This window comes from Aristolochia californica, unplaced genomic scaffold (genome assembly GCF_029961685.1).
Source record: "Aristolochia californica isolate CCGP_79_NKW_82.1479 unplaced genomic scaffold, dmAriCali1.0.hap1 SCAF_14, whole genome shotgun sequence".
In the NCBI taxonomy this organism is placed as follows: Eukaryota; Viridiplantae; Streptophyta; class Magnoliopsida; order Piperales; family Aristolochiaceae; genus Aristolochia; species Aristolochia californica.
The window spans coordinates 2,591,597-2,605,358 of record NW_027181815.1 but is presented as its reverse complement, the minus strand read 5'-3'; the positions used below and the strand labels follow the sequence as shown (position 1 = coordinate 2,605,358).

The 13,762-nt window shown below is 43.2% G+C and overlaps 3 protein-coding genes across 6 annotated transcripts; 2 read left to right on the top strand and 1 right to left on the bottom strand.

Moving 5' to 3' along the window:
- Window positions 1-14: 14 nt before the first annotated feature.
- Window positions 15-2,587, top strand: LOC137949898 (probable clathrin assembly protein At4g32285). Its single transcript, XM_068796139.1, has one exon. The coding sequence runs from the start codon at window positions 360-362 to the stop codon at window positions 2,298-2,300; it is 1,941 nt and encodes a 646-aa protein (XP_068652240.1). The 5' UTR covers window positions 15-359; the 3' UTR covers window positions 2,301-2,587.
- A 1,225-nt stretch (window positions 2,588-3,812) lies between these two features.
- Window positions 3,813-11,758, bottom strand: LOC137949889 (protein HIRA-like). Of its 4 annotated transcripts, none has more exons than XM_068796124.1 (11): window positions 11,540-11,758; window positions 11,152-11,269; window positions 9,672-9,947; window positions 9,312-9,563; window positions 8,374-8,771; window positions 6,763-7,777; window positions 5,918-6,131; window positions 5,594-5,834; window positions 4,898-5,020; window positions 4,687-4,804; window positions 3,813-4,169 (listed from the first exon to the last, which is right to left on the bottom strand). In XM_068796124.1, exons 2-11 carry the CDS (start codon window positions 11,257-11,259, stop codon window positions 3,999-4,001), a joined length of 2,916 nt encoding a protein of 971 aa, XP_068652225.1. In that variant the 5' UTR covers window positions 11,260-11,269; window positions 11,540-11,758; the 3' UTR covers window positions 3,813-3,998. The 4 variants fall into 4 exon arrangements, with proteins under 4 accessions (XP_068652225.1, XP_068652226.1, XP_068652227.1 ...); XM_068796125.1 differs by having other exon boundaries at window positions 9,672-9,837; XM_068796126.1 differs by lacking the exons at window positions 11,152-11,269; window positions 11,540-11,758 and having other exon boundaries at window positions 9,312-9,566; window positions 9,672-9,760.
- Window positions 11,759-12,475: 717 nt separating this feature from the next.
- On the top strand, window positions 12,476-13,537 carry LOC137950808 (uncharacterized). The gene has a single exon (XM_068797435.1). The coding sequence runs from the start codon at window positions 12,592-12,594 to the stop codon at window positions 13,279-13,281; it is 690 nt and encodes a 229-aa protein (XP_068653536.1). The 5' UTR covers window positions 12,476-12,591; the 3' UTR covers window positions 13,282-13,537.
- Window positions 13,538-13,762: the final 225 nt, after the last annotated feature.

Genomic DNA, 13,762 nt, shown 5'->3' with positions numbered 1-13,762 from the left:
AATAGGAAGTAAAAGGAGGTTGCCGGCACCGTTCTCTCTCTTTTGGATCCGAAGAGAAAAAAGAGGGAAACGAAGCTGAGCAAACAAGCTAGAGGAACGACAGAAGCCGACGAGGTGGAGGAAGAAAACCGCCGACTGATATCCTTTCTTATCGACCGTCTGATCTTCTCTCCCGCCGCCGTCTCCGCTAGATCCGCTCCGGTTTTCGCGCTGTCCGGGAGATCCAGATTCGCCGCCGACGGGCTTTTCGATTTTTGGTTTGCGTTTCTTAGCCCTTCCCTTTTTTTCCGGTGTGGATAGGTATATAATAGAGTGAGAGTGCGTCGGATCTGAGGAAGTAGGAGAAGACTTGGTTGGAGATGGCGCCGAGCACGATCCGAAAGGCGATCGGGGCGGTGAAGGACCAGACAAGCATAGGGCTCGCCAAAGTGTCGAGCAACACGGCTCCGGATCTGGAAGTGGCGATCGTGAAGGCGACCAGTCATGATGACGATCCGGCCGAGGAGAAGCATTTGCGTGAGATTCTTACTCTCACGTCTTATTCTCGGGGATATGTGAACGCCTGCGTCGCCACCGTCTCGAGGCGGCTGGGGAAGACGCGCGATTGGATCGTTGCCCTCAAGGCGCTGATACTGGTCCACCGACTGCTTTCGGACGGGGATCCCGACTTCCAGCAGGAGATCCTCTATGCAACTCGCCGCGGCACACGACTTCTGAACATGTCCGACTTCCGCGATGAGGCGCATTCCAACTCCTGGGATCACTCTGCTTTCGTTCGCACCTACGCGCTGTATCTCGATCAGCGCTTGGAGGTGATTCTTTATGACCGCAAGTCAAGGGATGGCCGCCGCGACCGGGATCGAGATGGGGATGCTCGGGATTTCCGTGACAGGGAGTCTGACTCTTACGGGGATCGATATGGGAAGTCGTACGAATATGAGGACAGGGATCGGAGGGCGCCGGTGGCTTTTGGGAGATCGTACGAGTACGAGGATAGGGATCGGAGGGCACCGCCACCACCGGCGCCAGCGACCCCATTGAGGGAGATGAAAACGGAGAGGGTTTTGGGGAAGATGCATCAGTTGCAGCAGCTCCTCGATCGCTTCCTGGCGTGTAGGCCGACGGGCACCGCCAAGCACAGTCGGATGGTGCTGATTGCTCTGTATCCAGTTGTGAAGGAGAGCTTCCAGCTCTATGCGGATATTTGCGAGATCCTAGCCGTATTGCTTGATCGTTTCTTCGATATGGAATATCCGGATTGCGTCAAGGCATTTGAGGCATACGCTTCCGCAGCGAAGCAGATCGATGAACTCGCAGCTTTTTACGGATGGTGCAAGGATACGGGTGTTGCTAGATCTTCCGAATATCCAGAAGTGCAGAGGATTGCGGATAAGTTGTTGGAGACGCTTGAGGATTTTATACGGGACCGTGCGAGGCGGCCCAAGAGCCCAGAAAGGGGAGAACTTGAACCGGCCCCTGTTGCGGAGGAGCCACCTGCAGAGGATATGAATTCAATTAAAGCACTCCCGGCACCGGAGGATTACAAGGAGCCGGAACCAGAACAGCCGAAACCGGATCCTCCGAAGCCGCAGGTGGCTCCGGATTTGGTAGACTTGAGAGAAGATACTTTAACAGCCGACGAACAGGGAAACAAGCTAGCGCTTGCTCTGTTTGCCGGGGGGGGCACCAATTCGGCGACCAACGGGAAATGGGAAGCATTTGGGTCGAATGGTGCGGCCGACGGGGGTGTGACTTCAGCATGGCAGAATCCTGCTGCGGAGACGGGCAAGGCTGATTGGGAGCTAGCTTTGGTGGAAACTGCTGGTAATCTGTCAAAGCAGAAGGCAGCATTGGCGGGTGGGTTCGATCCTCTTCTTTTGGACGGAATGTACGATCAAGGAGTCGTGAGACAGCACACGAACATGCAGTCATCTGCAGGTGGAAGTGCCAGTAGCGTGGCAATGCCTGCTCCAGGCAAGAGCAAGACGCCAGTACTCGCGTTACCCGCACCGGATGGGACTGTTCAGACTGTGGGTCTGGACCCCTTCGAAGCCTCTTTGAGTGTGCCTCCCCCAGCATACGTTCAGATGGTCGATATGGAAAAGAAGCAGCAGTTCTTGACACATGAGCAGCAGTTATGGCAGCAATACCAGCGAGACGGGATGCAGGGGCAGGTGGGTCTGGCGAAGATTGCTCAGAACGGGCATTACCCTGGTGTAGCTCCGCCCACGATGCCTATGCCATACGGAATGCCAATGCCACCTGTTCAGGGTACCGGTTATTACTACACCCCATATTGACCATCTCAGTATTTTCTTCTTTCCGTGTATAAATTTTCTGCTGTTTTTCGCAGCTTGGGATAGGTTTAATTTTTTTGTTCGAGTTCCGTTCCAACAGTATGTTTGTGTTTATGTCTGAGAGAGGTAGGGGGAAGACAGACAGGTGTCTCTGCCTGTACCGGGTCGTAAGCTAAAGCATTTGTACTGAGAAGGCTATATAGAACTGATGAGGGGAGTGTGATTCCACAGACTGGTATCATGTTATTTCATTTTGTGCTTTAGTGAAATTCAATTCCTTCATTTTTATTGCTGTTTGATCGGCCGTTGTGAGTTAATGAATCACGGATCATCTCCCTCGCTTACCGCTGTCTGTTTGAGTATCGTTTTCTATCTTTTTTTGCTTTTGTTGCTGCTTGCATAGAAGCTTAAAGTGAATTCATGTGTTGGGTTTGCGTCGTCAATCACGGGGGAACGTGTGAATAGGTCCTTAACCGGATGAGATAATTCCTTCCTTCTCCATGAGACCAACAAATTCCATCAAGAAATGAATGAGTTATGAGTTACATTTACAGCTCAAGATGTTTTGGACCCTATATTAGCCATTAATCGTCTGTGATCATCGCAGCTACCCTGTGTGGCATATGAATTCAATCCTGGTTACCAAAATGGCCGTTAGATTTTTTGAGTGTTCAAGTTCTCTCTCAGATTTACTGGAAGGACGTATAGATCTATTCGTCTTCCTTTTCCCCTTCCTTGGTAGGATTTTAAGGAGCAATAAGTATTCTTAATAACACTTGACTGCAACTGTTACTTGGTGCCTCGTCAGAGTTAACTATTTTTTTTTTTTTTTTTTTTTGTGAATGTATTTTTGCCGTATGTATTTTCTTTTGTAAATCCTTTAAAATGTCATTACAATCCAAAAGCTTTTATGCAAAAACCAGCTTAAACCAGTTCAGCCAATTAAATCTATGGCCGAACTTTTCATAGGTCTGAAGAAGTATTGCTATAATTGATTGAAATTAACGTCAAGTAAAGTACGGAGGAAATGAGAACTTTTTTGGACGAATGAGTAAATATTCACCAAGTTGTTTTTAAGAGAGCTTGAATCAAATTTCTTTCTATTAAAAGCCCTTAAACATTAATTACTGCTCTCCCTTCCCCGGCCTAGAAAACCTGTTCATAAAAATGTTTCCGAAACTTACAAGAAATTTTTTAGAATTAATCGGAAACTTAATTTAGACTTCAGAGAAGAAAAATATTTCCTATAGTAAATGTGTTATCACTATTATTTAGACAGTTAAATATCAATTATTCCGAAAGCAAAAGAAAATATTTGATTATGCAAACATCTGAATGCCTTAAATGAGAACAATGCATGCCACTGAATATTAAGGTCGCCTGCTTGGAAATCCATCTGCCGACCTCAACTGCTTATGCTTGCGGCTTTTTTCAACGTCATTTCACTAACCCTCTCTTAATGTTAATTTTTACAAATAGATTTTTTAAAAAGGGCGAAAGATAACACAAATTACAATCTAGGAAAAAGGGCGACAAAATGTTATCGAATCTGAGGCTAAACGCGTTAACTTTCATACAAAAGGAGGGCAGGCTCCCATATAATTCCTCCAGGGTTCTTCATCTTTTTTTTTTTTTTTTTTTTGTACAACAAATTGGTCATGTATTCGTCTACTCACAGCGGAGCGCAGACCAGTCTGCCAGTCAAGAACCAGTTTCATTGTGGGGTTGAGCACCGTCCAGTTCTTGATTAGTTTCACCGACTTCATACTCCGACAAGAGATCCATTAACTCATTGAGCAGCCGTTGAACTTTTCTGTTTGACGCCATGGCTGGGAGGATATCTTCCCTTAGGAGTTTGTGTTTTTTCATCCCCTGCGTTGTTTGTACAATAAGTGCTTAAAAAATAAACGAGTTCTAAGTCGGTAACACTAAACGAGACAGAAATTATTACCCATAGAGTAATGGTGAAGTTCATGTACAACTTCCTGTCTTTTTAGTTTCTTTCAACTCCATAAATCGTTTGTGCACAAAAGTAGTACCAAAGCACATACTCCACAACAGAATCTCAGGCTTGAAGCCTTTCAGGCTGCTTTTTCCATATCATTGACTTTCTTCTTTCAATGGTTTTCCTTAGAGATATAGTTTCAAATAATTGCTTCAACGAGAAGAGTTTCATAATTTTCATCTAACAAAGGATGAAAGTACTTCCAAATAAAAAATGAATAAAAGAGAAACAGGAAGAAGATGCCAGAAAACAAAGCCTAGAGGTCAAACATTGCAATTCCAATACCATCATGATAGACTACCAAAGGACTAAAATTTCCAGAGGATGATACAGTGTAAGAGTATATGAGAGAGAGAGAGAGAGAAAGAGAGAGAGAAAGCTCACAAGAACAGAAGGATCCCAAGCTGGGTTCTTAGGATCTGAGGAAGCAGACTCAGCCATTCCAGTAGGAGGCCCTAAGAACCCTTCACAGAGTTCACGCAACCGCAACTCATCTCCTTCTCTGAAAGACATAATATAAGTAAATCTTCACTAGCAAACTGTTAGCAAACGTTGACTCGCTACAATCTCAAAACAACATTGAGAATCAACTAACCTTGCTAAAAAACGTATATAAGAAAGAAGGCATTGTCGATACTCATTAGGCGACTTCAATGCCAAGGCTGATGCCAACTGAGCCTCCAAATGAGCACGAGTTTGAACCCCATCATCTGTGACCCTGCAGATTCTTCTTTATAAATAAATAAGGAATTTATAGAACTTTTCTAGAAGGAACAGTCATGAAAGTGATCTTGTATGCTCAAGATTGCCTTCTTAAAAATCAGATAGATCTACATTTCTTGGAAATGGCAAATGGCAACACTACCCTTATGAACCTGCAATCTAACAACCCTCTATGAGTTTCCCTTGGGTCCTCCCCTCAAATTCTGGATTACCATATCTTATCAATACTTTTTAGCAGCTGAGCCTGGAACTTCGGCACCAGAAGATACCTGCTGTGCAGGTCTCAGATGTTTCTATTTTGGGGATTTTAGTAGAGGCTTTAGTCAATCAGCTACAACAGACAATCAGTCAATACTATACCAACTTTCGCAATTCCTCCCACTTCGATAAAGATATACAAAATAAACTGCCAGAGACACTTGGGGAAGTTATTACCATATGACCCAGGTCCAATAGGGAACTATTCCAAAAACTTATTAATTTCATTTGGACCTCTTTTGTTATTGTTTTTATTTTGCAATGTTGGGTCACTGCTAAATTTCAAGATTGGAAGCACAGAGTTGCAAACCTGCTCCAACCAGGCTTTCTGGCTAAAAATTTCCCAACGTCCACCTGCAAAGCAGCTAGCTCACCATTCTGACTTGAACCCAAATTCCAAGAGCTTATGAAGTTTGAACCAGGGAAGCAATCATCAGCTATTCGAAGCCAACACATCATGCTTGTGTCAAAAAGAAAAGCATGCCGAGTAGATAAAACAACGAGAGGCAAACCCGATCTTGAGAATCTGGCAGATATCACTTTCACTTGACCTGAAATTTGTATGTCAGCTCAGAATGTCAAATGATCCATTCAAGCATGCAGCAGCAAACAGTATGCTAAAAAAGGAAGGTACCAGCATCTTTGGTAGATGAAGAATCCTGCCTTGAGGTTATAAGAGAAGCCAAGGAATCATGCAGAAGACATGCCCGGTTAAAAAGATCCCACACATAAAGTGCACCTCTCCTTGTGACAACTAGCAGCTTCCAGCACTCATCACAATCTATAAATACTGCTGTGGATCCCATAACCATTGTTGGCATAGCTCGTCTCCCACATTTCGTGTAAATCTACACAAGGAAAATCAAGGCACACAAGAACCTTCAAAGTATAGTCATTGTATTTTTTTTTAAAAGTACACTCATTTGTACTTATAAAAGAACTAATAGACTCCTTTCACGTAAAAGCACCACTTCGAGCCATGTAAGGGATGAACATAATATATGATATGTATCAGGGATTCATATTCCACCCTGGGGCCATGCAGGTGATCATCATCAATGACCCTTATTTCAACAACTACATTGGAGTACATGACATGGATCAGTTTCCTCCATACCAATTTATAAGAATTGGTCCACATAACTGTAATGAGGTTTCTTACAAGTTTTTAACTGACTTTCAACAAGGTCTACCTTCTTAAACTATACTAGGAATGAAATTAAAACCGGTCGAGCAGATATCACAACCTGTAAGTCCTGCTCAAAAAGTTCCGTCGATTTTTTTTATTTTTTTTAAAAAAGCATTTGCTTTCTCAATTGTATTACAGTGAGCAGTTACTTTATCAGAGCCGTACGGCTCCTTGCAGTACATCAAAAGGATTGCAAAGGTGGTTCAAATTACCTACCGACTTTGCAATGTTTATCCAAAATTTAATACGATTATTAAAAGCCTTTAAAAGACCAGGTTAAGGACATATACCTGCAAGCAGCCATCTTCACAACCAACAGCCCAAAAATTTGAATTTCCAGCCAAAACTGTGACTTTTCCTGAAACTCTGTCAGACCACAGAGTCTGATCATCTCGCCTGCAACAAACTTCCGTTTCCCTCGCTGTAAATGTACTATTACCCATGCCAACCAAGTCATTCACAGCTCGCTGAACAGGCTTAGCTTCCAAGCAGGCTGGCACACAATCTTTCCCTTCTTTTTTATCAAAAGTCCGAATAGAAAGAATGTCTGAAGAAGGCTGTGGTAAACCACCAACTCCAGACTGTTCTACACTAATTTTTTCATCAGTTGATCCAGCTGCTTTCTCAATCACAAGGCTTTCAGTAATTTGGGACCTTGCAGTGACTCCAGAACGCTCCTTTCCTCCACAATTGTAGCATTTACCTCCAGCATTCCCACTAAATGATCTTTTGGCAGATATTTCCAGGGCCCCAACATCAGTGCCCACATCATCTTTCCGTTGCTGATTAGAGACTGCAGAAGAGAACTCAAGGGGCATAATTTCCTGCTGAGCAGGAACACCAACTGCCTCAGGGATGATCCTTTTTCTACCATCAGGCCTTCTATACTCCCTTTGTTTTACAGGACTTGAAATTCGAACTGGAGCAGGCTTTGTCAGCCCCTCACAAGTAGCTCCATCATCTTTCTTCCCATCTTCAACTTGAGGTTCTGAGGTTTTAATGTTTGGTTGTGAAGTTACTGGGTTTCCCAACTCAGTGGGAGATTTTTCAGGAATTTGATCATGTTGGACACTGGACGGCCCTTTTTTAGGGGCAGATTGCTTAGCTGATGCAGCCTCCAGCAACAACTGAGCAGGACTCTCAGCTAAGTTTGCTTGCCATCCTCTGACATCACCATAGCGACTCCTCTTCAGCTCATCCAACTCTGAGTCACTTAACCTGTGGCCCAGTTCCTTCACTTCAAAATGGAAGGTTGCCACTGTCCCGTCTAAGGAACATGCAAAAAGTACATAACCATCTGGACTCCTGTTTTGAAAAGAAAACAGCTAGTCATAACTGTGTTCTGTAATTTGGTCCCAACTTGAGCCCTGTTAGCACCCGATCCTGGAGACTCATAATTCTATAAAAGCTGGTGATGAATTTACAGAAACTCAAAAATATGAGAATACCAAAAGTGCCCTTCACAGGAAAACATAAATATTTAAATACCTCAAGCTTTTTTTCCTGAACAATATTCTGCCTTTCCTGTGGTCTATGTAAAGAAACCCAATCCGGGCTGTGATTGCCACCCAGGGGCAGCAATTTGCCCATTTCTCTGGAAATATCCAGGCTGGGAATCTATGGATGCAAAACAAATTATTTATCCAGTGACAAATAAGCAGGTAGACATTTTCCAAGAAAAGAAAGGGCCTAATTTCTCATTACATGAGCATTTCAAGGTAGCAATGCATTTGTAGCACCTCCAGAAAGGGCACTAACAGGGTATTAGAAAGTCCTAGAGAAAAGAAAATAGAAGGATTTGTAAATCATGAATTATAAAACTCAAGCAAAGGTATAGATACAGAAGTTTTAAAATCTTAGAGATGCCACAAATAAATTGGGACCTAGCCCCTGAACCTTACCATGATAAATCAACAACACTTTGCGTAAAGAAATGTTTAGCCACAAAGAGAGGCCGAGCACTTGCAGTTGTCCAGACGGTTATAGTACGATCCTGACTCCCTATCGCAATAACATTGTATGGCTGTGTTTCTTTCGTGGAAGACTTCGAAGCCCCATTTGCCCAGCCAACAGGTGCAACGTTTACATCTTGACCATTGGAGAAATTCTTGCGAAACATGGAGTGATTGAACTTTACTACAATAACAGGAGCATTGTGCCCTAAAAAGTCAAATGTAGCAGACCACTCGCCTCTTTCTAACACAGGAGCTGAATGCCGAGGCTTTTGAAACCCATGAGTAGTGGTTATAAAATGACCACAAGGTGACCAACCAAGTCGTCTAAAGAATGTGGAACCAAGCTGAAAAGACCAAGCGATACTTTAGGATGAAAACTACAACTGCCAACTCCACCCCTATAGGAATCTTAGTTGCTGTTACTTGATGGCTTTCCTGGTACGTTACTGGAGATTCCTCCCTCTTCAGTTTTCTTTCTCAGATTCCCTCATTTTTCTCCTCCATGCTTCTATGCTCCAGTTACCATGCCACTAAGTAACAATAGCAAGTACGATTCCCATAGAAGTGGAGTTATAAATATTCAATCATAACTGAAGAACAAAACTAGCAAAAGATGCTGACTTTGTGTTGACTACAAGCGATCAAAATTTCGAAGGATTCATGATCTAATAATGACAGTTAAAACACATAATCACTTGAAAAATCGTTGACCAAACCCATTCATTTGTCATCATTCAGACAACTGGAGTTAACACATCTCATCCAAAATTGAGCCATTCATGCCAAGGCTCTGTGGAAAATAGGTTTAGCTTAGCCGCTATTGGACAACAAGAAGAGTACTCAAATGTTTGAATTAAAATCTAGCATAAATAACTATTACATACAGATTTTGACCAGTGTCCTTCAGTTCGGTGAGCAAGGCTCCAATTGCTAGTGCGCCAAATAATAACAGTCTTATCATCTGACTGACTCGCTATGAAGGATCCTATAGGATCCCAGGCAACCCCTTTAACAAGACTAGAGTGACCCCTCAAAACAGCTGTGCAAATACCATGGGTCATGTTCCATATGTGAACTGTGTTATCCAAACTGCCACTAGCCAACATTGAATCATCTGGAGACCAATTAAGATCCACCTACTTCAAGCATAAATAATGAAAAAGAAAATATTAGACAGCTAAAATTGGAAAATAAATTGATTCAGCTTGGAGAAAACTGTGAAATAAAAGTAAAGACTTGTTTACCACATCAGCAGTATGCCCCCTCAAAGTCATTGCAACTTTCCAATTCTCCACATCTGGAGGCTCTCCACTGCCAAATTCAGTGGTCCCTGTGCCAGGCTTTCTCTCATGAATAAGAATGACCTGATCATCAGATCCTGAAGCCAGATAACGGCCATGCTTGGCCCACCTAACACAATTAACAGAACCAAAATGGTCACGAAGTGTTGCTAATATCCTCTGTGTTGACTGGTCACTTTCAGACTCCTTCCCTGCAGATTTCATATTCCATATTCTCACCTACGATAAAATCATATCAATATGAAAACCATCAATTGGAATGAAATAAAAGAAAAGACATGGAGAATTGCTCCACTCTGTATGTACCAAAATTGACCACTCTGCACATACATACAGTCAAATTACTACCTCTTGAACCAATGGTTATAAATTATATAGGGCTAACAGGAAGAGATGCGACAATCCATTTGCATCATGCTCAGTTTCCTTTTCACAACCAGCGTGCAATATAAGGGAGTGAACCTAAAACCTTTTACTTCTGGCCGATCATTTAAATAATGTGATCGTTATGCATGAACTAAACAAATCGGTTTTAGCTTGCTCGAATAAGTAAATGGGTACTGTCAGGTTAAGCTTATGTAATCTATGCCATGTATTGATTAAACGCAATATTTAGTGGGGCTACCGTACAAGTTGTTAACCTAGCTATGTCTAAGAGCAGCATCTTTTTTTCTTGATAAAAAGGAAAACTGCTACAACAGTTGAAACTTGAAATAGCTAACATATAATATACAGCTGGAATCAATATCACCTCATCAGAATTATTACAAGCTTGTATCAGTTTCTCTGAATTTTAATTAGGGAGATCTGTTGAAGAATTAAAACAAGCTGTAACAAATGCAACAAAAATTCGATCAATAAACTAACTGCCATGATCAAACACTGGAGTATTAAAGATGAGAAAGATTGATTAAACAACAGTAGAGCACTCTTCAAGTTTGATCTCTTCCCAATAAAGAAGAACTTGGTCTAGCCACAAAGCAAAAGCCTCACATTTGTTCAACCACATGAATTACTTTTAGTTCCTCAAGCCTGAAATCCTTAATACTCTTGGGTTCATCAAGCCTGAAATAGATCTCCAACATGACCAAAAGGATCTCCGACCCCTTCGTGAAATAATAAATCCCCATCTACTCGCATTTACATCTTCACAGGAAAGAAAGCAAACCTACTGATAAAGTTCATGAATTCACAACAGAACCAATGACTAACAACATGGCAAAATGTGCCGTTAATACAATGCACCTTTTCTCAACCAAGGAAGTAAAAGGGAGATTCAAGAAGCCGGAAAAAGTATACCAAGCTGGAAACATCAAGAGACAACAAAGAAATCGTTGACTTTAACGTCAATAACAAACAAAACAGAAACAGATCAAGTAGATTTTCCAACAAAAGAACCAGTACCAACAAATACAGAACGCACCTTGTGATCCCCTCCTCCAGTGGCAAACCTAAGCCCGCCTGGTTGAATATCAATGGAGAATATCTGCATGCCTTCATGTCTTACCCAGTGGGGTTTCTCAGCTATCATTCTGCCTCACCTGTTTTTGAACTAACCGTCAGTCATTGTTGTCACTCTTACTCTTTAATGACAATTAAAGGGGTTCTATACGCATGCTGACAGACAAACGCTATCTAAAACCCAAGAAAACCCCTTCTACTTTTTTAACCACCACAAACGGATAGCACCCTGCGCAGATGTGGGTAAGCACCTCCAACGTCTCAATGCCGTTGCGCAATCACGTATGAAACACCAGAAAAACAAAAAAAAAAAAAAAAAAAAAAGGATGAAGAGAGGCCAGATCAGATACCTGAAAATTCAACGTAGTGGCGAGAGGAGCTGGAAACAGCGAAAAAGCAGCGAAGTGAATGGTACTAGGAGGACGGAGGACAACAGGATCAGACAGCGATGGAGAAGAGCAGCTGTGAGTGGCTAACCGGGGACAGAGGACAGGAGAGGTGATCGTGCCCTAGGTCCCTTTCCTCACTTCCCTTTCAAACATTTACCAGAGCAGAGATAACCACTGTCATATAGGCTAACCGGACCAAAAAGAGTTTTCCGCCCTCGGGGGGTTAACCGTTGAAGTTTAGGAAGGATGAACCTGTGGTCATACTCATAATCGAAAGTATTTCATTTATTACAGAAATGCCACTACAAAAATATATTTAATAAATGAGGAAAATAAATAAAAATAATAATTTTAGATATAGGTTCGCACGAGCGACGGGGATGGTCAAGACCCGTCAACATCTCCTCTGTTTGACATTTTTTCCCCACTCTATAATGACTTCCGCAATTGCCGGGCTCGGCTCAGCTCTTGCCGACTTGGGGTAGTCCTCGGATGCTCACTTGTGAGAGTCACGGAGGCTGAGTGACTTGGTCATCGTTGGTCACAGAGAACTTAAGTGGTCCTCGGGGGAACATCGAAACACCTTGTTCGAGGTACCAAACCCTAGCCGAGTGGAGGAGGAAGAAGAAAGAGAAGCACCCACCAGCGAAGTCCATTCCAGACTCCATTCAAAGTAAAGAAAACAAAAGCAATGAAAAGGATGCGTCTACAGCATGCACATATAGATTGAATAGAGAATCCAAAGGGCCCCAAGAGCGTTCAAATGAAAGCCAAAAAAAAGGAGGAGAAGGGACCGGGGAGCGTTTGATGTTAGACAAAGCGAGCCTCTTTGTCTCCTTCTCCGGCCTTTCTTCTCAAGAAAAAGAGAAAGAAGCTTCAACGTCTTTGTCTCTCATCTCTTGTCGTCCCTTCACCATCTACAAATGACAAGCCAGCGGCGGGTGGTAGTTGCAGACAAGGGATATATCGTCCCGGGTTTAATTTCTTCCTCGCTTTGCTTCTAATCCGAGGAGATGCTACTCAGAGGCTCTTTCTCCAAAGCCAGGGCGCTTCTCAAGGATTCCCTCTACAGCGTCAAGTCGTTTTTCTCGAGTGGCTATCAGAGGCTACCCAAGACTCCTCCCTTCTCCGCCTTCTCCTGCGGGGGGAATGCCAAGCAGCTTCAACGGAGCTTCAGAGAGTTGGATAATTTCTACGACGGTTTCTCTCAGCAATGGGAGACCAGTACTGCTGCTACCAACGAGATGAAGAAGAAGAATAAGAAAGACAAGGAGTTGCAGATGATCACGGAGAAGACGGGGTTGGCCGTCGGCGAAAGAGATGAAGACATCTACAATGGAAGCTTCATGGGGTTTGCAAAGTTCCGTCCCTCGGACAAGAGACAGCAGCTCCAAGCGAGAGAACATCATGAGAAACGGATTAGAAGAAGAGTTGGGAAGGAAGAAGTAGAAGAAGAAGAGTCGTTTTCCCAGAATTTAAGAGTGGAGCTGTGCTGCACCGTGGCGGACAGGCTCAAGAAACTGGAGCAACTGGACGCCAGCAACGTCGAGCATGTCCTCGACATCGAGGAAGTCTTGCACTACTACTCCCGCATCAAATGCCCCTTCTATGTCGACATCTTCAACAAGTTCTTCATGGAGATGTACGCGGAGTTCCTCACTCCGACGTCCGGTAGCTGCCGCTTCTGCCGGCGTAATGCCTGACTTCCGGTACCTGAGGTTCGGGAGTTTCCTTCGGCTGATCTCTTTTTTATGTACAATTGATCGATCCAGTGAATATTTGTATTTGTTAAGGTTTTGTTCATTCAACGAATTATGATGAAACTATGTGGATTCTTCAGGAAGTTTTTGGTCATCAATCTTCCCATTTGTTAGGTGAAGAGGATGATGTCTTAGGTCCCGCAGCAACCGCCATTGAAGTGGCCTTCAGTCTGATCTCATTTCATGAATAAATGGTCTCGATTCCTGTCATATCATATTGAAAGTTTAAGATGAGATATCCAATATCATTAACCAACTCCCTGGATTTGGTCATCTACCTAAAACTCCATTAACACCGGCTAGGTGATTGGCCTGATCAAACCCAGGAAGCCCTGGAACTGCAACGGTTGTATTGTACACAGAGTGGCCCAAGCACAGCTAATGTTTGGAGACGATTTGGTGGGTCCGAGTGGTGATGAGTAGG